This window comes from Myxine glutinosa, chromosome 5 (assembly GCF_964187855.1).
Source record: "Myxine glutinosa chromosome 5, kmMyxGlut1.1, whole genome shotgun sequence".
Classification (NCBI taxonomy): Eukaryota; Metazoa; Chordata; class Myxini; order Myxiniformes; family Myxinidae; genus Myxine; species Myxine glutinosa.
This window is the reverse complement of record NC_136265.1, coordinates 131,261,746-131,286,852: the sequence shown is the minus strand read 5'-3', so window position 1 is coordinate 131,286,852 and position 25,107 is coordinate 131,261,746. Positions and strand designations below refer to the sequence as shown.

Genomic DNA, 25,107 nt, shown 5'->3' with positions numbered 1-25,107 from the left:
ACTAAACCGAGATCCGCTGGGAGGTTTTGTTGGTAAACGAATGAAATTACTATTTGTAGAAAACACAGAAAACACAGTCGACCGTCTTCTTATCCAAGTCAACATGGGTGTCGCCATATTGCCTTGATCGTGGTCATGTCGGATAGAACGTCACTTGTGATTGGTCAATCGTGCTAATTGGCTGAAATTGTACCGCGATGCTCTGTAATGCTTTTTCTGATTCGCCAAATTTGTCATGTGACTTCATATTCGTATCCACAGTTTTATTCATTTTTTTCGATTTATGTGCAGTCTTGTCATGGGGATAAAGATATTTGATGTAATAAATGAAGTTATCCCCGTAGTATGGATGAGGACGCTAGGTATCGACGTATTGTTGCCTAATTAGTAACTTTTCTGCCTGTGGAACCAACTTCCACACTCTCTTCAATCTCATTCATCCCTCCAGATCTTCAAGACAGCTGGTCACCACCACCTTAGATCATCCCCAATTCAAAACCATGATATGTTCTATCCTGGGTAACTTAACCTTCCCAAATCCTTCCAATTTTCCAGTTTCTCCTATGATACGCCGTCTTTTACACCACCTTATTTCTGAAGTAAAAAATAATTATTTGTGCCTGTTGTTTGTGTTTCCTGTTTGGAATGTTTCTGATTTATTTTTTGACAGAGAGACAGACAGACTGACCCAATCGCTTTTCCCCACTTTGCACATACATGCGTTGGGGTGGGGTAACAAGTCAGGTAAATCATCTTTTGCACCATTTCAAATGTAACAGCCTATAGTCATGATGGGCCGAACGTCCTTTTCCCCACCATCTCGCACACACACTCACCTTATAATGGAAACTGCTGTTGAATTCATTGTTATTCGCTTGCACTTGCCGTTCCGTTTCTGAAGGATTAATATTATTACAAATACAAACCAAAGAGAGAAACACAATAAAGTATGACGAAGAATTTCTCAATCAACCGTCACTGCACTTTTATTGGTGCATGAGGACCACTTGGTGCGTTTTTTGGTGAACTTAGCCAATGTATCTGCGTGGAATCATTGATCACAAGGTGGAATCATTGATCACAAGGTGGAATCATGATCACAAGGTGGAATCATTGATCACAAGGAGCAATCATTGATCACAAGGTGGAATCATGATCACAAGATGGAATCATTGATCACAAGGTGGAATCATGATCACAAGGTGGAATCATTGATCACAAGGAGCAATCATTGATCACAAGGTGGAAACATTGATCACAAGGTGGAAACATTGATCACAAGGAGCAATCATTGATCACAAGGTGGAAACATTGATCACAAGGTGGAATCATTGATCACAAGGTGGAATTATTGATCACAAGGTGGAATCATTGATCACAAGGTGGAATCATTGATCACAAGGTGGAATCATTGATCATAAGGTGGAATAATTGATCATAAGGTGGAATCATTGATCACAAGGTGGAATCATTGATCACAAGGTAGAATCATTGATCACAAGGTGGAATCATTGATCACAAGGTGGAATCATTGATCACAGGGTGGAATCATTGATCACAAGGTGGAAACATTGATCACAAGGAGCAATCATTGATCACAAGGAGCAATCATTGATCACAAGGAGCAATCATTGATCACAAGGTGGAATCATTGATCACAAGGAGCAATCATTGATCACAAGGTGGAAACATTGATCACAAGGAGCAATCATTGATCACAAGGTGGAATCATTGATCACAAGGTGGAATCATTGATCACAGGGTGGAATCATTGATCACAAGGTGGAATCATTGATCACAAGGTGGAATCATTGATCACAAGGTGGAATCATTGATCACAAGGTGGAATTATTGATCACAAGGTGGAATTATTGATCACAAGGTGGAATCATTGATCACAAGGTGGAATCATTGATCACAAGGTGGAATCATTGATCACAAGGTGGAATCATTGATCATAAGGTGGAATCATTGATCACAAGGTGGAATCATTGATCACAAGGTGGAATCATTGATCATAAGGTGGAATCATTGATCATAAGGTGGAATCATTGATCATAAGGTGGAATCATTGATCATAAGGTGGAATCATTGATCATAAGGTGGAATCATTGATCATAAGGTGGAATCATTGATCACAAGGTGGAATCATTGATCACAAGGTGGAATCATTGATAACAATACTACATTGAGTTATATAGTAAAGACTATTCGAAAGTTCTACAAAAGGGGATGGAAACAAAGTTCTTACCGACGGGAGATTTTCTCCAGAAGAACTTCATGTCCAATTAACCTGAAGAGCAAAACTTTTAATGCACCGAAGCTTTGGATTTTCTTCAAGGATAAAAACCGATTAACAAATTGTATTGAGATAAATAAAACAAATATTTCCATTGAACTGAAGTTCCAATGAGTCAGGAGGGTTCATATGAATTAATAATACAAATAATAATTGAGACCTGTGCTCTAGACCGGGTTTTGGAAGGTTCACAAGTCTAGAAATGTTAAGATTCTAACCAATCTTGGACTGATAATCTGAACGTGGTCCCAGGATACTTGATGATGGTGAAGGAATTTGTTCAGAGTGCCAGTTCGTTTGTTCATTCGTTTGTTGTTCGTTCGTATGCAGCACAAGTCTGCGGGGTAACATCATTGACTGAGGGTGCGGCTGTGCTGCTGATTGAATGCCTCTGCTGGTTAGGGCAGGAATTGTGAAATTAGGCCGTGATGCCGGCGATAGCTTGCCTACTATTCGTGAATGACACCGTGGGATCTTCAACGTCCACCAACGCTGGCCAGTTTAACATCCATCCGAGGGCCGGCACACCCATTAATGAATCACTCTGCATGTGAAACACCAGGGGGGCAGTTTATAGCTGGGTCAGGATTCGAACCCAGAAGATAGCTAAGAGGCGAGTGTAAGTACATCTAGGCCATCCTGTCAGCCGGAGTGCTGGTGATAACTTGCCGATATTCTGCAGAAGACACTGTGGTATCAGTAGCATCCGCCAACGACCAGTGATGGAAGATGGGTCTTCCAGATAAACGTCGTTACAATGGAGGGGACACACATTGATGCCTCACCCTGTGTGAGAAACATCAGGATGGTGGACTAGCAAGACATCTAAGATATCGTGATGGACCAGCAAGACATCTAAGATATCCTTATGGACAAGCAAGACATCTAAGATATCCTGATGGACTAGCAAGACATCTAAGATATCCTGATGGACGAGGAAGACATTTAAGATATCCTGACGGACTAGCAAGACATCTAAGATATCCTGATGGACTAGCAAGACATCTAAGATATCCTGATGGATGAGGAAGACATCTAAGATATCCTGATGGACCAGCAAGACATCTAAGATATGCTGATGGACTAGCAAGACATCTAAGATATCCTGATGGACCAGCAAGACATCTAAGATATCCTTATGGACAAGCAAGACATCTAAGATATCCTGATGGACTAGCAAGACATCTAAGATATCCTGATGGACCAGCAAGACATCTAAGATATCCTTATGGACAAGCAAGACATCTAAGATATCCTGATGGACCAGCAAAACATCTAAGATATCCTTATGGACAAGCAAGACATCTAAGATATCCTGATGGACCAGCAAGACATCTAAGATATCCTTATGGACAAGCAAGACATCTAAGATATCCTGATGGACCAGCAAGACATCTAAGATATCCTGATGGACCAGCAAGACATCTAAGATATCCTTATGGACAAGCAAGACATCTAAGATATCCTGATGGACTAGCAAGACATCTAAGATATCCTGATGGACCAGCAAGACATATAAGATATCCTGATGGACTAGCAAGACATCTAAGATATCCTGATGGACCAGCAAGACATCTAAGATATCCTTATGGACAAGCAAGACATCTAAGATATCCTGATGGACCAGCAAGACATCAAAGATATCCTGATGGACGACCAAGACATCTAAGATATCCTGATGGACGAGCAAGACATCCAAGATATCCTGATGGACTAGCAAGACATATAAGATATCCTGATGGACTACCAAGACATCTAAGATATCCTGATGGACGAGAAAGACATCTAAGATATCCTGATGGACTACCAAGACATCTAAGATATCCTGATGGACAAGCAAAACATCTAAGATATCCTGATGGACGACCAAGACATCTAAGATATACTGATGGACGAGCAAGACATCCAAGATATCCTGATGGACTAGCAAGACATATAAGATATCCTGATGGACTACCAAGACATGTAAGATATCCTGATGGACTAGCAAGACATCTAAGATATCCTGATGGACTAGCAAGACATCCAAGATATCCTGATGGACTAGCAAGACATCCAAGATATCCTGATGGACTAGCAAGACATATAAGATATCCTGATGGATTAGCAAGACATCAAAGATATCCTGATGGACCAGCAAGACATCTAAGATATCCTGATGGACTAGCAAGACATCAAAGATATCCTGATGGACTAGCAAGACATCTAAGATATCCTGGTGGATCAGCAAGATATCTAAGATATCCTGATGGATTAGCAAGACGTCAAAGATATGCTGATGGACCAGCAAGACATCTAAGATATCCTGATGGACTAGCAAGACATCTAAGATATCCTGATGGACGAGGAAGACATATAAGATATCCTGATGGACGAGCAAGACATCTAAGATATCCTGATGGACTAGGAAGACATATAAGATATCCTGATGGACGAGCAAGACATCAAAGATATCCTGATGGACGAGCAAGACATCTAAGATATCCTGATGGATTAGCAAGACATCAAAGATATGCTGATGGACCAGCAAGACATCTAAGATATCCTGATGGACTAGCAAGACATCTAAGATATCCTGATGGACTAGGAAGACATATAAGATATCCTGATGGATGAGCAAGACATCAAAGATATCCTGATGGACCAGCAAGACATCAAAGATATCCTGATGGCCGAGCAAGACATCTAAGATATCCTGATGGACGAGCAAGACATCTAAGATATCCTGATGGACGAGCAAGACATCTAAGATATCTTGATGGACGAGCAAGACATCAAAGATATCCTGATGGACGAGGAAGACATCAAAGATATCCTGATGGACGAGCAAGACATCTAAGATATCCTGATGGACAAGCAAGACAACTAAGATATCCTGATGGACAAGCAAGACAACTAAGATATCCTGATGGACAAGCAAGACAACTAAGATATCCTGATGGGCTCATAGGAGATCTAAGATATCTTGGTGGAGAGGTGGACTCAGAAAATCCAAGATATCCTCGTGGGCTCGCGCGACATTTAAGATATCCTGGTTAGCTCACAGGATATCCAATATATCCTGACAGGCTTGCAGGATATCCAATATGACATCCTGATGGGCTCACAGGACATCCAATATATCCTGATGGCTCACAGGATATCCAATATATCCTGACAGGCTTGCAGGATATCCAATATGACATCCTGATGGGCTCACAGAACATCCAATATTACATCAGGGTGACCTCAGAGAACATCCAATATATCCTGATGGGCTCGCAGGACATCCAATATTACATCCGGATGACCTCACAGAACATCCAATATATCCTGATGGGCTCACAGGACATCCAATATTACATCCGGATGACCTCACAGAACATCCAATATATCCTGATGGTCTCACAGGACATCCAATATTACATCCGGATGACCTCACAGAACATCCAATATATCCTGATGGGCTCACAGGACATCCAATATTACATCCGGATGACCTCACAGAACATCCAATATATCCTGATGGGCTCGCAGGACATCCAATATTACATCCGGATGACCTCACAGAACATCCAATATATCCTGATGGGCTCACAGGACATCCAATATTACATCCGGATGACCTCACAGAACATCCAATATATCCTGATGGTCTCACAGGACATCCAATATTACATCCTGATGAGCTCAGAGAACATCCAATATATTCTGATTGGCTTGCAGTATATCTAAGATGTCCTGTGCACGAGCCCTCATATCGTTAAAGTATCAACAAGAATGACACTCGGTAAAGCGTGTAACTCCGCCAGGCAGAAACAGTTTACATTTTGTATCCCATTGATACGCCGGATCTGGATTCGGGCCTGAACCAAAATCTAATCAATTGGTGCTCGTCACACACATAACCTGTACCTGTCGCCAAGTCTCGTCTGAATCCGTTCATACCCTTTTGAGATATTCTGCTCACAAGCAAACAGACAGACAGACAAATAGGGGTGAAAAAACAACCTCCATGCACATTTGCAGGTGGTGTCAGGAAACTATATGATGGTGGTCTCCAAAAAGTCAGAATTTTCTTCTTTCTGCATCGTTATCCAAATTACATGATCTGGCTGGATACTTCTCTAAAAGGTTCATCGTGACAATTTTTTTTTTTGTATACAACATCGAGGCTCGTGTGAGAGGTAACATTAATGACAAAAAAAAACAAAAACGGACACATAAGACGAAATAAAGGGAGCGGGAGACAAGATGGGAACAGAGGGGGAAGCACACAAGTACAGGGACATCGGGACCAACACAAGTACAGGGAGCAACATTTGAGAGCAGGGACATCGGGAGATCTGTGGGAGGGAGAGGGCTTGGGGGGTGGAGGCGTGGGAAGGGGTGTAGAGGGTGGGAGAGGTAAAAAAAAAACAAAAAAAAACACATGGACACTGCTCGGACTTCCAGGAAAGAAGTCGGAATTTCAGAAAAGTGGATCTGGGGTGAATTAATGGGGGTAGAAAAGATCAAGGTTTTGGATGGGGGAAGATAAGAGATGGTGGTGAACAGCTGTTTTAAAGACCTGGAGGGAGGAGTGGGATTGAAGAGAGTGAGGGAGTTTGTTCCAGAGGCGGGAGAAAAGGGGAATGAAGGAGTGAAGGTGAGCAGAGAGTCTTGATTTCGGCAGTTTCACCAGCAGAGGGTTGCAGGCAGATCTTGTGCGACCTGTAGGAATATTTGGGGGACAGAGCTCAGAGAGAGCTGGGGGAGCAAGGCCGGAGAGGAGTCGGTAGAAGACAGAAAGACCACCAATAACTTGTTTATCCAATTTAATAACAACAACGATAACTTAAATATTAATATAAACTACCATGGATCTTCTAAGACCAAAACGACATCAAATCCAAGATGGATGAACATGGGTCCACATCAGTCGGGGATAACAGGATGCTTGCGATTCCAAATCCTAAATCAATTTTCCCTCCTCAAGCACCTATTTATTTAGAACGTTGAAGACACGATGGGATAGACATTGCCAACAACTTTCACTCACAATTTGTTGTTGCACAACACAGCCAACACCTGGTCCTGAGGCCGAGGTTCCCACGGTGCACCGCTGTATGGAATTTTGATATCCATAACCGGGAATGTTTGAACAAATATTCGAGTTCTTATATCCACAAAAACAAGAATCGTCGATGGAATTTTCCGGCCGAGCCAAACGGAAAAGCTGAACTATTGGTCATATTTTCGGATTTGTACCAGAAAAGAGGGAATTTTTAACTTTGGGATGCTCGCACCCAAATAATGGCAGACCTCAAATCACGCACGTCATACTTCCTACGTCATCATCATACTCACACGTCACAGGATGACGAAGGCCTGCTTCGCTCGGACACCTTCTTGCAGTCCCTTCCAGAGGAAAGGCGACGATACGTCAGAGCCGCAGATAGACCATAAACGGTGAACCCTCGTACCTGTCTGTACGAGGAATCCAGCACAGGTGGCCTCGCCCAACTACAGTTATCGTCATTATCAAAGTCTCTTTTGCACTTTTCTGTCCGACATACAGTGCGGAAAACTCAGACGGCTTGCCCTTTGAAATCGATCAATTGCAGACGACTGCAGACAACATGGGTCCACATGTACATCAATTTCACCGAACCCATCAAGACCTTCTCCGCATCTCTTCCTCCATACATCCTATCGGAAAAGCATATTTTCCAATGATTCCCTGATCCAGCGTTTGGATGTTTCTTTAAAGGTTAATCATTGGTGGATTTTATCAGTAACGCATGGAAAGTGGGCGGGGCTCCCGCTCCCTCCTTTCCAACTGCACAAAGCAACACCCACGATGGGTGAGCCAGAATATTCATATTATTTAATTTATTAGTTTGCGGAAGTACAGAAGGGTGGGATCCATGAGGACCCAGAATAATTCAGAATGATCTGTAACAAGGGAAGGTAATATAAGACTCAGCTATGTCAACCAGACCAGGTGGGACAGGTAGATTATCTCCAGGTCTGCTCTTCTTCTCCTTCTGACTTAGTGGAAGAGAAGAGATAAGACTCAGGACGCACATCCTCTGGGATGACAGTGAATGAGTGTCCTCACCAGCAGGCCCCAAATATCATACAGTATTGAGAAGTCAAATAAAAGACAAGTTAATGCAGGAATGATCGCCCTGCAGAAGTAGTGGTGGCAGAAACAGTACATTGGTTTAAATTGGTATTAGATAGGTACCTGGAAGCATTGCGGATAGAGAGGGACATGGACAATGGCAAAACTGCTAGGTATCTTGGGTAATTGTATGCATGGGTAGCCATAGTGTTTTCTGTGAGGTCTTGTCTGAAGGTGAATATGCTGTCTGTGTTTGTTTTGTGGTCATCCTCCAAATGGGAGATGGAATGGTTGGAGGTTCTGCTGGGAGTCTCATCATTTAGAATGACCGGCGGTTCGAACCCTTCAATCCTCCATGCTTCCTGACTTGGCGCTTAACATTAAAAAAAGGATAAAAGATGGACAAACAACTCTCGATTGGCAATACTGGAGTGCAGGCTTTGATGGGCCCAAGGGTCTCCTCTCCTCCTGCATTGAAGTTTCTTCTTGAGGACAAAATATTGTAACGATTTTGAGAAGTGTGTAACGATTTTGAGAAGTGTGTAACGAATTTGAGAAGTGTAACGGTTTTTTTGAGAAGTGTAACAATTTTGGAGGAAGTGTAACGAATGTGAAAACGTTACAATGTGAACGTTACAAACGTACGGTACCACCCTGTTAATGTAAATAATGGTCGCAGTCAGCGTCCTAGTTAATTGCATGGAATATACACGCAGGTCACGATATATCTTTTAAATAGTGTATTTCCTTATTCCATGTAGGCTAAGTATGTGTTTTCCCACTAGATTGACTTTGCATTGTATCAAACAAAATAAGCGTAGGCCCTTCCAATTTCCCCAAAACCTCCCTTCCATTTGCCTTCCGCATTTTGGTCGGTTTTTCTCTTCAACCACCATTGGCCACGAGGTAAGGTTGGAGAAGAAAGGCGTGTCTCCACCTCGTCAGAAGAGGGAAGGAGTGAACCGGCCCTAACAGCCAATCAACACCGCGGTGAGTGACCCGGTAGGCGTGCCCTCGGAGTCGGCGGCTTGATTTCGCCCGAGGTGATAAAAGCGCCTGCAGGGGACTGCTTTGAGAGATGAGCTGGAGAGGAGCAACGAGGCTGCACCAAAGAGAGGCGGTGAGATGCGGTGAGATGCGAAACGCTCCAAGCCAAAGAGGAGAGGTACTCGGCAAGGAGACCAGCTTTGGAGAGACGCGCTGAAAGGAGGGAGACGGCCCCGCCCCAAGAAGAGGAGCAGGTGTGCCGAACCAGCGCGTGGCGTCTCCCGCAGTGGATACGCGACGGAGGGTTTCCCGCCAAAACCGCGAGGAATTGCGACCGGCGGCCTCCCGACCTTGCCTCCATCTCAAGCCTTACCTGCCTGCATTATCCCCTGCGTAAGTGTGAACGTCCTGTCCTGCTCGTTTGTCTTGGGGCTAAGTAAAAATGAATAGTGTAAGTTAACCATTCGCTGTGTTACTGCTTCTTCCATCCTTTGCTTGTGTGTGTATAATAAATCTGTTCTTCCTCCGTATTCTTCTTCTTCTTTTTCATTCTCTTGCGATCGCTTTAGAGATTTCCAGATTGAATATCCGTGGGGCGATCTGGTCAACGTCGGGTGAAATCGGGTTTTAATCGGGGAGTAACTGTTCGGACGCGGTTAAATACACCACCGCTCGGTCAATATAACATCTAAAAGCCGCGTCAGTAACAATTGGTGTCGAGGAGTTGGTTCGAACCTGGGACTAAATTTGTTAGGCCCAAATTTTGGAACACCAATTGTACTATTAGAGTAACAATTGGTGTCGAGGAGGGAGATCGGACCCGAAATCGGACCCGAAGCGCGCTTAACGCGCTCAAAATTACAAGCTGCCGAAATTTATTTTGTTTTATAAAGCAAAACCCGAATTTTGAGATCGCGCCATGGACAATCAAGGCGATCGGATGTCGGTGGGAGAGATAGACAGGGTGGAATCGACCCAGGACCTCGGGGAAATGTATGTGGAGGAAAGGGAGGAGGAGAAAAATGGCAATGTGGTTGCGGAGGTTTCAGACGCACAAAATGGCGCCCTCGCGCACGTGGTTGAGGGGGCCACGGTCGCGGAACCAATGAGCGCGACCCAAATGCAAGCCTTCATGACCCAATTCATGGTGGAAATGCAGAAAAATAACGATAGTGAGAAAATGGAAAGCAGAAAAATGGGGGCCCTTATGGACAGGCTAGAAGCCAAGATGGGGGTAATGGGAAACCAAATGGGGGTAATGAGGGACGAAGCGAGGGGTACCGGTGAGGAGTTAGACAAGAAATTTGGGAAGTTCGACAATAATTTTGAGGGGTTAGACAACGGGATAAAAGAGGTAAAGAATGGGTTAACGGGGGTGGAAAACAGAATGGCTGCCCAGGAGAATCAGTTAGAGGGGGTGAGAAATGGGTTAATGGGGGTAGAAAACAGAATGGCCGCTCAAGAAAAATCAAATGGAAGGGATGCAAAAGGGGTTAGAGGGGGTAGAAAATAGAATGGCTGCCCAGGAGAATCAGATAGAGGGAGTGAAAAGTGGGTTAGAGGGGTTAGAAAACAGTATGGAAGGCAAATTGAGGGACATGAGGGACCAAGCGGAAAGGGAAGTTAACCAAATGGGGCAGCAGATAGAGGGGGTCAGAATGGGGGTAGAAACCAAACTGGATGCTCACAGGGAGGAAATGGAGCAGATGAGGGTGGCATCTGGGCAGGAGATGCAAGTGATGGGAGAGGAGATCAGAAGAGGGGTAAGTGAGGAGGTTTCGGGGCTGCGCGAGGAGGTAAAGCGAGGCGAAAAGCGTATAGAGAAAGAGGTGAGAAATAATACGGCAAAGTTACAGGGGGGAATAGAAGATCTGACGAAAGGAGTAGAACAGCTGACAAAGGGACAAACTAAGTTAGTGGAGCAGGTTCAAAAGAACACTGCGGTACTAGGAGGGTTAAAGGCGACACAAAAAGAAATTAAAAACGAATTAATAGCGACGCAGAGGCAATGTCAGATGGTACGGGAGGAACTGACAATGAGGGTGGAAGAGGTGACAGAAGCAATGGAGACGAAGGACCGGGAGGTAAGGACGCACGTAGAAACGGTCACGGTAGCCTTAGAGGACGAACTTGAGGAGACGCACCGAGAAATAAAAGAGGTTAAACAAAAATTAGAGGAAGTGGGAGAAGAGGTGAGTGAAATTAAGAAGGGACGGACAGAAACTAAGAGGGAGATAAAGGAGGAAGTCATGGAATATGTACAAGGTCTGTGTTCAAATCATGATGTGATGCTCACTAACCAAATAAAAAGTTTGCAGGTGGCAGAGGAGGTGAGACGAAGTACGGAGGTGAGTGGCAATGTATATGATGTGAGGAAAGCTTCAGTCGGCTTGGGGATTGGTTTGGATCCGGGTGTTCGTGAGAGGCCGTTGGTGAAGTGTGCGACAGGTCTGGTGTGCGAAAAAAGAGGTGTGCGAGAATGTCCGACCATGGGGTGTGTGAGGAAAAAGTGCACGCCGAGGAGTGAGTGTGCCGTCAAGAGTGAGTTGGTCGAAGCGCGTGTGCGAGGGAGCACAGGGAAGCGCGGTGTGGTGAGTGTTACGGAGGAAGTAACGAAAAAGTGTGCGCGGGAGGACGCGCGAGAAAGGTGTGTAACGGACGGGTGCATGAGGAAAGAGTGTGCTGTCGAGAGTAAGGGTGAGTGCGCGACCGAGAGTGGAGGTGAGAGTAGTGAGAGTGAAACGGAGCGTGAGTTGGTTGTGACAGGTGAGCGAGGATGTACACCTGGAATGGAAGGAAGCACACCTGGGATGGTAGAGCGTGTGTGGGAAGGCACATTTGAGTTGGTAGTGAGGCACGTGGATGGGTGTGCGAATGAGAGCACACCTGTGATTGTCACAGAGGAAGTGACCGAGGAGGGGGCGCGAAGAGGTGTGTTAGTGAGGTGTGCGAGCGACGACTGTGTGCCAAAGTGTTCGGTGGTCAGGTGTGTGACCAAGTCGGTGAGCGGAGTGAGTGTACCGAGGTGTGAAAGAAAAGGTACGAGGAGAATGGGAACGGCTGCATGTATGAGCAAGAAAGAGGTAGCGTATGCATGTAAGCCTGCAGGTGAAGCGTCGACGGTAACCGGGTTAAAGGTTAGGTCGACTTTTAGCCGGATCGGGCCCTCGGTGCGTGCCGGGCTTCGCGTGCCGCGAGAACCAGCGGAGATCCGAGCCACGGCGGGTTCGAAAGGACCGCCGTGCGCGATCCACGCTGGGCCTCGCGTGGAGCGGCCGCGTCCGGGCTCCACTAGGCGGAGCGGGCAGCCCGATAGGAAGGGTCGTCATGGCGACCACTTTCTATTGAGACGTGCCGGCAGGTCGAGATCGGGACATTGGATGGCTCCACGCCGAGGTGGTGCATGGGATCTCGGCCCGGGTAAGCCTCCGTCCCTGCCCCGAATGCGGGACGTATCCAGCCGCTGGCACAAAAGAACCCGCGTTCATGGCTCGGCTGTACGAAGCCGGGCTGTAGATGTGAATTGGCGCACCGAGAGGACCTAATAAGTAGACGGGTGATGGTGATAGTGATAGTAGTGATTTGATACAACATTTAGAAAAGTGAATAGAATTGGCGGTAAATAGAAATTTTTTGACTTGTGGAATCTGGACGAACAAAATTGATAGTGAGAGACCCCCGATGTGGTGGGATGGCAAATCCACCATCCCTCACAGAGTGGGGGCAAATGCGCAATAGTTTATGGGGTGGCTATGACAACCGAGCCAGGGAGGGCTTGGATAATGATAGGGATCTAGAAGAGATTGACATTAGGTAACGTTAAGTTTAGTTAGTGACTGATACCTGTAGTGGGGACGCAGGTAGATTAGTGTGGATTATAATGACGTGGGAACGCAATAGTTTAAAGGGACGACTGGGAAGCGCAAGTTTCAGAGGGGAGAAGTTAGCTGAGATGATGCCGTGTGTGTGAGGATTGAACAGGTGAGAATGGAACAGGTGTGATTGCACAGGTGTGCAACTGAACAGGTGTGTGGAGCAGTGTATGAGTGAGTGATGGTGATGTGTGTTGCGTTGACCAACTGGTCCAGAAAGAGGAGGAGGGTGCAGGTGGCACCAGGTGAGATTGCACAGGTGTGCAACGACAGGTGAATGGAGGACAGGTGTATGGAATAAATGGTATGGAGTATTGGCCAATGGATGGTCGTGGAGTGGGTATGGTGGAAATTGTGGAGTGGAGTGGATGGTGCGAAGGTGTGAATGGGGGAAGAGTGGACCCCCATCACGGATACCCGGGGCGGGTAGTGTAAGTGTTAGGTAGAGGGTACAGGTAAATTGTGGTTGGATATTGGCATCTGTGGTGCGGGTGACAGAATGGTATGTGGATGGGTGCGTTGGTGTTGTGGAAATGGCTGGGCGTGTAGCCTGTTAGTGTGTGTAGTTGGTTGGGCGCTCCACCACTGTAAGGATGTCGGCCAGGCGAGGCCGCAGGTGGGCTCTGGGAGCCGGTAGTAGTTGTTGTGGATGGGGCCCGAGGATCCGGAGGACGGACCCGGGTAGCCCAGTGCCAGAGGGCACCATGGGGTGACAGAGCCAGGAGAGGGGCTGCCCCCAGTTAGATAGGTTAGGGTGAGGAGCTAGGTAAGCTCGGGTGGCAACTACAGTGGTGGAGGTGTGCAGGTGGGTAGACCTGTTGGGAGAGCTACACGTCGCAGCCCAGAAATTGTGCGAGGGCACCGGGAGATGAATCGGGGGAGTGAGACCCCAAATTGAGAAGCACCACAGTTTGGTCAATGGGAAGTTGGTTTTTAGAACCCATAGTGTAAGTGGCCAATGGATTGGCAGGGAAAGACCCCGGGTAGTGTAAAGTGTGTTAAAGTCATTTAGAGGATAGTTAGGATGAATGATCTCCTCGCACCATCTGCATCCACTCACCTGAGGTGACAGGTACTCCACACCATGCCATGTTTTGATTATTTTTTATGATGCAAATGTTTGGATTGTGAGACGCATCATGACGTGGGTGTGACATTGTGCTTTGATGTTCCATCTCTGCCTCCTTATGAGGATTGATGATGAATTTGGTGATGGCAAATTTTGAAGTAAAGGGATTGTGGGGACGAATTTGGTATAGGGGAAATATGGGGAAGACGTGACAGTAGTGACGAATTTGTAAATGTGTAGATTTTTGTACATATGGGGTGAGAACAAGGGTAGGGTAGGTGACAGGGGGGTGACGTACGGTAGGGACGAGCTTTCTCACTTCGGCCTCCGTACGCATTTCACCTTGCATTGCCTTATTGACGTGTACCCTTGTGACCTTACCCCTCGCTCAATTGTCTTTCTTTTGTCTCCCACATGACCTGTGCGCCATTGGGTGCCGATGGGAGCGTGCGTGAGGTGGCCATTGTGCGCCCGAGATTCCCAGAACCAGCATGCATTGCGTTGATGTACCACTTTATGGACCGCTGTTCTGCGGCCAAGTACCACTTGATGGACCCCAGGTTCTGGGGCAGGGCACCTCTGTTGGAAACCGGCCATAGTGGCCAGGGAATCTTGCTTGCGGACCTTGGTAAGGTGGCACCTATGCCAAAGAGGTGGACCACCCTTAGTTGGCCCCTGAGGCCCTAAATAAAAATGGACACAAGTTGTGCTTTTTATTATGTCCAAATAGGCCGCATGAAGCCTGAAGACGTCGGGAAGAACATCGGCCCAGCAGAGAAAGAGAAGACCACCACCAGTTGTTTTGTTGTGTTTATTATGAACCATGGTGACCGCACCGGATGGTGCTTTTGGGTGCTTTGTGGTGTTTGGGTGCTTTGGTGGTATTGGTACTGGTGCATCGATGCAATGCGTGCTGTCTCCTCCCTCCCAACAGGAATTTCTTTTTCTTGTTCCCTAAAAAGAAAAAAAAGAAAAAAAAAAACACAGGTCCTGGGTTGCGTTGGAAATAAGAAATCACGTCATTGTAAATAATGCTCCCCACCGTAAATGTATAGTTTGAGAATAGTCCCGTAATTCGGTTAGCTGTGGGCTTGAGTCTGTTAGACAGGATGCAATGCAATAGGGGGACATACTTATTTGTGTTTTAAAATTGTCACACTCAGGGTCAGATTAATTGTAGAGGGAATTACACCTACGTGCCACACTAAGTTAAAGTTTAATAGGTCCGAGGACGGACCTGAAGAAAGGGGGGTGCAGTGTAACGATTTTGAGAAGTGTGTAACGAATTTGAGAAGTGTAACGGTTTTTTTGAGAAGTGTAACAATTTTGGAGGAAGTGTAACGAATGTGAAAACGTTACAATGTGAACGTTACAAACGTACGGTACCACCCTGTTAATGTAAATAATGGTCGCAGTCAGCGTCCTAGTTAATTGCATGGAATATACACGCAGGTCACGATATATCTTTTAAATAGTTTATTTCCTTATTCCATGTAGGCTAAGTATGTGTTTTCCCACTAGATTGACTTTGCATTGTATCAAACAAAATAAGCGTAGGCCCTTCCAATTTCCCCAAAACCTCCCTTCCATTTGCCTTCCGCATTTTGGTCGGTTTTTCTCTTCAACCACCATTGGCCACGAGGTAAGGTTGGAGAAGAAAGGCGTGTCTCCACCTCGTCAGAAGAGGGAAGGAGTGAACCGGCCCTAACAGCCAATCAACACCGCGGTGAGTGACCCGGTAGGCGTGCCCTCGGAGTCGGCGGCTTGATTTCGCCTGAGGTGATAAAAGCGCCTACAGGGGACTGCTTTGAGAGATGAGCTGGAGAGGAGCAACGAGGCTGCACCAAAGAGAGGCGGTGAGATGCGAAACGCTCCAAGCCAAAGAGGAGAGGTACTCGGCAAGGAGACCAGCTTTGGGGAGACGGCCCCGCCCCAAGAAGAGGAGCAGGTGTGCCGAACCAGCGCGTGGCGTCTCCCGCAGTGGATACGCGACGGAGGGTTTCCCGCCAAAACCGCGAGGAATTGCGACCGGCGGCCTCCCGACCTTGCCTCCATCTCAAGCCTTACCTGCCTGCATTATCCCCTGCGTAAGTGTGAACGTCCTGTCCTGCTCGTTTGTCTTGGGGCTAAGTAAAAATGAATAGTGTAAGTTAAGGATTCGCTGTGTCACTGTTTCTTCCATCCTTTGCTTGTGTGTGTATAATAAATCTGTTCTTCCTCCGTATTCTTCTTCTTCTTTTTCATTCTCTTGCGATCGCTTTAGAGATTTCCCGATTGAATATCCGTGGGGCGATCTGGTCAACGTCGGGTGAAATCGGGTTTTAATCGGGGAGTAACTGTTCGGACGCGGTTAAATACACCACCGCTCGGTCAATATAACATCTAAAAGCCACGTCAGTAACAATATTATTAACCCGTTTACCATCACTTCTGTGTGTCTGTCTGTATGTGTGCCTGTCTGTATGTGGGTGTGTCTGTCGGTCTGTATGTTTATGTCTGTTTGTATGTGTGGCTGTGTGTCTGTCTGGGTATCTGTCTGTCTGTCTCTCTGTATATCTGTCTGTCAGTGTGTCTGTCCGGCCCGTAACTTTTTTACCATTTGAGTTTTGTCATCAAATTTTTCATCATCAACAAAGCTTTATTATGTTATTATGCAGAAGCCAAATTAATAATTTTGTCAAAAGGTCAAAATCACCTATAATCATCCAATTGACCTGAAATTTAAATTTACCATTTGAGCTTTGTCATCAAATTTTCAATAAAGCTTTATTATGAGAATATTGAGAAGGAAAATTAATAATTAAGTCAAAATGGAAAAGGTCAAGGTTGCATAAAATCATCAATTTTCATCCCATTGACCTGAAATTTTAACATTGTCTTTTTTTTTTTGTACACAAGATCAAGGCTCGTGAAAGAGCTAACATTAATCACACAAAAAGTCAAACCGACACACAAAACACGGGGAGCGGTAGACAAGATGGGGAGAGGGGGAAGGACACAAACACAACACCCAAGAGCAGGGACATCGAGAGAACCGTGGGAGGAAGAGGGCTTGGGGGGGAGGTGGGAGAGGTATAAAACACATTGACACTGCAAGGACTTCCAGGAAGAAAGTTGGTATTTCAAAAAAGTGAATCTGGGGTGAAATTAGCGGGGGTAGAAAAGATCAAGGTTTTGGATGGGGGAAGATAAGAGATGGTGGTGAACAGCTGTTTTAAAGACCTGGAGGAGTGGGATTGAAGGGAGTGGGGGAGTTTGTTCCAGAGGTGGGAGAAAAGAGGAATGAAGGAGTGAAGGTGAGCAGAGAGTCTTGATTTTGGCAGTTTAACCGTAAGAGGGTTGCAGGCAGATCTTGTGCGACCTGTAGGAATATTTGGGGGGCAGAGCCCAGAGAGAGCTGGGGGAGCAAGGCCGGAGAGGAGTCGGTAGAAGACGGAAAGACCACCAACCTGCCTGCGGTGAGTGAGTAAAAGGCCCTCGGAGTTTTTTTTTTTTGTTTTGTATACTGAATCGAGGCTAGCTTCATCGCAGGAGATTCCAATGATTCTGAACGCTTTGGTTTCAACAGCGTGAAGCCGAGCTAGGTGTGAAGCAGGAGCACCGGCCCAGAGGGGGGAACAGTATTCCATTGAGCTGCGGATGAAAGCCTTGTATGTGGTGAGGAGCTCAGGTGTGCCAAGGAAGGACTTCGCACGACGGAGGATGCCCAGTCGGCGACTGACTTTGGAGGCCAGCTTGGAAATGTGGTTTTCCGAAGAAAGTTCATGGCAGATAGTGAGACCCAAAAGCTTGAGCGACAGACCTTCTTGGAGAGGATTATTCAGAAAGTAAATGGGAGGGTTGTCCAGTCGGTCTTTTCGGAGAGACAAAGCAAGAGGGTGAGATTTGTCAGGATTGAAAGACATGTTCTACTTGTTTGAGCAGTTTAATTTTGTCCAGGTCTGCAGAGAGTGAGGAGGCTGCAGACTGCCGATCTGAGGGATGAGGAATGGAGCGGCAGAGAGTGGAGTCATCAGCAAAGAGGTAGAGACGATTTTCAAGAGAGTCGGAGAAATCATTGATGAAGACCAGAAATAGCACAGGGCCCAGAAGACTGCCTTGGGAAACTCCAGCCTGAACAGGAAGGGGAGATGAGAGAAACCCATTCAGGGCCACACATTGACTACGACTAGAGAGGAAGGTCCGCCAGCCATGCATGGAGATTTCCAAGGATACCATAGGAGGAGAGTTTGGTGAGCAGAGCGGGGTGCCAGACCGTATCAAAGGTACGTGATATGTCAAGGGAGACAGCTCTAATTTCCTGTTTGGCATTGAGGACCTCCATCCATTTTTGAGACAGCAGAAGCAGCATGTCCAGAGTAGAGTGACCTGGTCTGAATCCAAATTGATGATCGGAGATCAAGCCATTGGAGCAGAGGAAGGATTTCATATCCGAAGCAATGATGGATTCCATGACTTTGCTGATTAATTGGGAGAAGGCGGATTGGTCTGAAGTTGCTAGGATCTGTTTTTGCACCTTTTTTGTGCAAAGCGGTGATGTTGGCTGATTTCCAAGCAGATGGCAGATGACCTTGAGCAAAAGAGAGGCTGAAGAGAACAGGGAGAGGGAGTGAAAGAGCGGAAGAACGGGATTTTAGGACCCGTGGGCTGATGCCGTCAAGTCCAGTTGCAGAATCAGAGTCGAGGGTTGACAGAAACTTTTCCACCTTGTCAGGAGGAAAGGACACAGAGTCCAGGAGCAGCTGGGTACGACTGGGTATGGTGGGTACAGAGAGGGATGGGTTTGGGACACAAGATTTAAAGGCAAACACAGAGTTGAGGCATTCAGCTTTTTCACGTGCGGAGTCAGCTGTGTAGCCGTTTGAGGTAAGCGAGGGGATGGAGGGGGAACAAACACCAGAAACAGATTTGACCAGACGCCACCAGGATTTGGAAGAGGGAGACAGATAAGAGATATCGGTCTGGAGAACGGAGAGATATTGTTTCCTGGCTCTCCTGAGGATGGACACACACTTGTTTCGAGCTTTGTGAAAGGAAATGAGATTTTATTCCGTTGGATTTGCTTTCCAGGAGACGAAGGCAAGTTGTTTCTGGGCAACAGCCTCACCACAAGATTCCGTGTACCATGGACGGAAGGGTATGACAACTGAAGACGAGATGGGATAAATCTGTGCATGAGAGAGAGCAATTTACTTTGGAAGAATTCCCAGGACGAGTTGATGTCAGAGGCGGTAGAGATGGGAGACCTGTCCAGATGATTGATGGCTGCTTGAAGACCATGCCAGTTGGCCTGAGTGAAATGCCAGACTCGTCGACGCTGAGGAGGCTCTCTGAGAATGGTCAGAGAGATGTCCACTTTTACAAGCACATGATCAGATGAGCCGATTTGAGCAGAAGAAGAGCAGCAGACATTTGCAGGGAAGTTCGTCATAACCAAGTCCAGAAGAGAAGATGCTCCGTTGACTGAGATCCGGGTCGGGAAATTGACAGATTGTGTCAGGCCCAGTGAGTCGCAGAAGTTCTTTGCTGAGGAGCCATGGCCGGTGAGAGAGGTACCCACACCCAGCCAACTAGCATGATGACAGTTGAAGTCGCCACATATGAGGAAGAGAGAGTTGGGATGAGTAGATAGAAGTTGGTCCATATTATCAGATAGCGAGATGCAGATGGAGTCATCACTGTTTGGTGGACGGTACAACACACATATGAACAAAAGGTGGGAGCGAAGGGGAAGCCGTAGCCAGAGGTATTCCTGGGGGTGAGGTGGAGAGAGGGCAGTGCAGGGCGAGTGAGGGAGAGTTTTTGATAAAGATAGCAACCCCACCTCTAGGACGAGGCTCAGGTCTATCATACCGGAGGGAGTAACCCGGGAGAGATACTAAGGAATCAGAGACATCATGAAGGAGGAAAGTTTCTGTTCAGCAGATCACGTCTGGTTTGTCAGAAGCAACCTGTATGGAGAGATCAGTCAGGTTTGAGCGAAGGCCCTGGATGTTTGAGGTCCATACCGTTAATGAAGAGGAAGGGGGAGCATCGGATACAGAACAGGGGGAGGGAGGGGTAGGGTAAGATGTGGAAGAGGTAGGGAGAGCTGTTGAAGGTGCGTCAGAGATTTCAAAATAGCTCGGAGAAAGGGATGGATGGGGTGGACAAAAGGTTTGATGGCGATTGGGTGAGGCACAGTGAGGTGTTATTTGAGGAGGGGGAAGAGCGAGGCAGAAGGTTGGGGGAGATGGAGGCGAGAGTTGTAAGGGGGAAGAAGTGGGGAGGACGCTTTGAGGAGGAGGGGTGAGAGGGGGGAAACGGATAAGAAATGAGGGTGGGGAGATTTGAAGGGGAGGGGCGAGGGGGGAGTTTGAGGGGTGGGGTTAGGGGGGAGTTTAGGAGGAAAGGTACAAGGGGGGGATTTGAAAGGGATGGGAGATTTGGAGGGGAGGGGTGAGGGGGGAGTCTCGGAGGGGAGGGGCAAGGGGGGAGCACCTTTTGAGCTAGGTAGCTGATATTTGGACATGGCAGTGACCAAGTGATGTGGCTATAAAGGATATTTTTGATTTATTGATTAATCAATAAATCGATTTATTATTTATTAATCAATTAATTATTTAATTCTGGATTAATTAATTTTCAAAAAGTTACAGCTTCGGATGAAACACTGGTGGTTCATGAAACACTATTAGCCAATTGATTAAGATATTATTTTCCGATGAATATTTATCGATTTTAATTACGCAATTGATCAATCAATTATTGTACACCTCTCCTGCCCAATACAGTTTATATGAGCTGCAAGGGGTGCCGAAAGCCATGCTAGTATATATACAGTGCATTCAGAAAGTATTGAGACCCCTTCACCTTTTTCAGATTTTGTTATGTTGCAGCCTTATGCTGAAGTCGTTTAAATTAATTTTTTCCCTCATCAATCTGCACTCAGATATGTTGAAGGCAGCAGGAAGTTGGGGGTGTGAAGAGAATGACAGAGATCTGTAATCTGGTGGTGAAAGAAGGCCGCATTCCAGTGGATTGGGAACAGAGTACCCTCGTCCCTCTATACAAGGGGAAAGGTGACCCTCTGGAGTGTGGCTCGTACCGAGCGATAAAGTTATTGGAGCATGGAATGAAGGTATTGGAAAGGGTGTTGGAGAGGAGGTTAAGGAAGAAGGTGAAGATCGACGAAATGCAGTTTGGATTTATGCCAGGAAGTGGAATGACAGACGCGCTTTTTATTGTGAGGCAGTTGCAGAAGTACATGGAGAAGAGGAAGAAGTTGTTTCTTGGGTTTGTTGATCTGGAGAAAGCATTCGATAGGGTTCCAAGCGAAGTATTGACATGGGCATTGAGGAAGTTAGGAGTGGAGGAATGGTTGATGAGAGTAGTGATGGCAATGTACAAAAGAGCACGCACAGCTGTAAGGACGAAGGACAGGAACAGTGGTGAGTTCGAGGTGAAGGTGGGAGTGCATCAGGGGTCGGTACCAAGTCCACTACTATTTGTAGCTGTGATGGAGATGCTGGCTCAGAACGTAAAGGAGGGTTTACCGTGGGAGTTGTTGTATACAGATGATCTGCTGTTGATTGCGGAAAGTATGGATGGACTGAAGGAAAAGATGAACAAGTGCAAGGAATGTATGGAGACAAAAGGTCTGAAGGTGAATATCAGAAAGACGAAGGTGATGGCAAGTGGTAAAGCATGTGGTGAGGTGGAAAGAACTGGGAAGTGGCCATGTGCTGTGTGCAGGAAGGGTGTCGGAGTGAACTCCATTCAATGTACAATGTGCGCTGAGTGGGTTCATCAAAAATGCAGTGGTCTGAGAGGGTCATTAACCAGTGTGGCAGCTACATTCAAGTGTAAGGTGTGCACAGAGAGAGCTGCAGATGGAGGAAATGTTGAGTTGGATATTGGAGACGGCGTGAAGCTGGAAGGTGTGAAAACATTTTGCTACCTCGGAGACATGCTGAATGGAGAAGGTGTATCAGACACGGCAACGGTTGCTCGAGTGAGATGTGCACGGAAGAAGTTTCGGGAACTGAGTGGCGTGCTGACGAGGAGGGGAGTGTCGTTGAAGCTGAAGGGAAAGGTGTATGCTGCATGTGTGAGAAGTGTTATGATTTATGGGAGCGAGACATGGGTAATGAACGTAGAGCAGCAACGAAGGCTGGAAAGGGTGGAAATGCGAATGGTTCGGTGGATGTGCGGAGTATCGTTGAGAGAGAGGAAGACAAATGATTAATTGCGAAAGATGATGGGAATATAGCCTGTGATTGATGCTGTGAAGAGGAACAGGTTGAGATGGTTTGGTCATGTGTTGAGGAAGGATGAAAGTGACTGGTTGAAAAGAGTGATGGAAATGAATGTAGAAAGAAGTAGAGGCCGGGGAAGACCGAGAAAGACTTGGCTAAAGATGGTGGAAGAAGAAATGTGGGCAAGGGGGTTAACAAGGAGAGATGGAGAAAATAGAGCAAAATTGAGAAGATTGTCATGGGGACCGCAAGGCTAACCCCCGCTCTGGCTAGGAAAATGGCCTTAAAATGCCTGTTGTGTTGTTGTTGTGTTATCAATCTGCACTCAGTACCCCATAATGGCAAAGAGAAAACAGGATTTTATAAAGTTTTGCAAATTTATTAAAAAGAAAAAACTGAAATATCACATTGACATAAGTATTCATACCCTTTGCTATAACACTTGAAATTTAGCTCAGGTGCCTCCGATTTCTCTTGATCATCTTTGAGATGTTTCTCCACCTTGATTGGAGTCCACCTGTGGTAAATTCAATTGATTGGACATGATTTGGAAAGGCACACACCTGTCTATATAAAGGTCTCACAGCTGACAATGCATATCAGAGCAAAAACCAAGCCATGAGGTCGAAGGAACTGCCTGCAGAGCTCAGAGACAGGATTGTGTCGAGGCACAGATCTGGGGAAGCGTACAAAAAAAAAATCTCTGCTGCATTGAAGGTTCCCAAGGGCACAGTGGCCTCCATAATTCTTAAATGGAAGAAGTTTGGAACAACCAGGACTCTTCCTTGAGCTGGTCGCCCGGCCAAACTGAGCGATCGGGGGAGAAGGGCCTTGGTAAGAGAGGTCATCAAGAACCCGATGTTTACTCTGGCTGAGCTCCAGAGATCCTGTGTGCAGATGGGAGAAACTTCCAGAAGGACAACCATCACTGCAACACTCCACCGATTTGGGCTTCATGGCAGAGTGGCCAGACGGAAGCCTCTGCTCAGTGAAGGACACATGAAAGCCCGCTTGGATTTTGCAAAAAAGCATCTCAAGGACTCTCAGACTGAGAGAAACAAGATTCTGTGGTCTGATGAAACCAAGATTGAACTGTTTGGCTTCCGTCTGGCCACCACGGCCTTAAACACCACGTAGACTCAACAACAACAAACAACAGGCATTTTAAGGCCATTTTCACTGCAAGAGCGGGGGTTAGCCTTGCGGTCCCCATGACAATCTTCTCCATTTTGCCCTATTTATTTTTACATTTCGCCCGGTATCCGGTGTGTACCCCGGTTTAGAATAGGTACACCGTATCCCTGCGCATCGTAAGAGGCGACTAATGGTTGGCGTCAGGAAGGGCATCCGGCCATAAAAACATTGCCTCAAAAAGAGAACCATGACAATTACAACTACCACGTAGACTCAAAAGACCGAAAAAACCACAAGACCCTTGACGACGCGAAATACCATGAAGAACCAAAAGACCCCGAAGACCAAAAATACCGGAAAGACCCAAAATATCCCAAATACCATTAAAGAGCCACGTAACATGGCGGCGCGCTCGGTATTAAGTGATCTCTTTTTTTTTGCATACAAAGTCGAGGCACGTGTAAGAGCTAAAAGCTCTGAAAAAACCTTTATACTCTTATTCTTCGTTCGTAATCAGCCCAAGCCTGCAGGGTCGCATCAATGGTCGAGGACGTGGCTGTGCAGCTTCTGGTTACCCGAGCAACGATTTGTAACCTTTTCAGGGTGCCGGTGATAACTCGCTGGCTCTTCGCTAAGGATATCAGGGGATCTTTAACGTCCACTAACGAATGCTGGCAAGCACTTGTATACCATGAGCAAACTTTTACCTGTACACACAGACATAAGTGAAAACGTTTAAAGGTCAGTATAATGCACTTGTGCGATGCAAACAGTATGTTCATCCTGTTTGGGTGGGCGTTGCTCGAATCCAGGCCTCAAACTCCAGCTGATAACGTTCGATGGCTTCAGCATCATCCCACACGCGGCACGACTCCTGTCGAGCTGAAGATCCCCATCAGTGCGGCGAGGAGCGCAGAAACAGGGCGGAGTTTCAACACACACGTCACAGAGGGAAGGGTTACGTTACCCTGGACACAGCGTCATGGAATCCGTTTTTAAACGTCACTTTTACTTGGCAATGAGCTACGTTTATCAATTGCTTTAATTTATTTTGCTACAGCAAACTACACCCCTAACCTGAGTCCCACCTGACTTGTTTATACAGATGGTTGCTATGGCAACGGCATCCACTTATGTACAATTATAGAGGAAAAAAAAATAGGTTGAGAAGGCATACGTTTGAGCTGCACGTGACGGAATGGTGCAACACCTGTCAGGATGACAGTTTATTATGGAATCTGGTTGGAAATCGAACCCCAAATGGCCAGCTCAAAGGCCAGTTCCCCACACCTGCCCCATTCTGCCAGCTCATGGCTACACGTGACTGGGTAAGGAGAGTCGATAAGGTGTGGGTGTGCTCGGTGAGCATTATCATTCTCATGGGAAGGAATGAAGAAGGTAACCAAACCGCAGAATGAATG

The 25,107-nt window shown here is 46.4% G+C and overlaps 1 protein-coding gene across 2 annotated transcripts in view; it reads right to left on the bottom strand.

Annotated features, from left to right (window-relative positions):
* LOC137427067 (phospholipid-transporting ATPase ID-like) overlaps positions 1–8,043 on the bottom strand; it is a 94,014-nt gene extending 85,971 nt beyond the window's left edge. For both annotated transcript variants that reach the window (XM_078778715.1, XM_078778714.1), the window contains exons 1-3: positions 7,628–8,043; positions 2,252–2,293; positions 837–895 (exon numbers count right to left, since the gene is read on the bottom strand). In XM_078778715.1, the coding sequence (XP_078634841.1) occupies positions 837–895; positions 2,252–2,282 (90 nt within the window). In that variant the 5' untranslated portion in view covers positions 2,283–2,293; positions 7,628–8,043. The remainder of the gene's footprint in view (positions 1–836; positions 896–2,251; positions 2,294–7,627) is intronic.
* Positions 8,044–25,107: the final 17,064 nt, after the last annotated feature.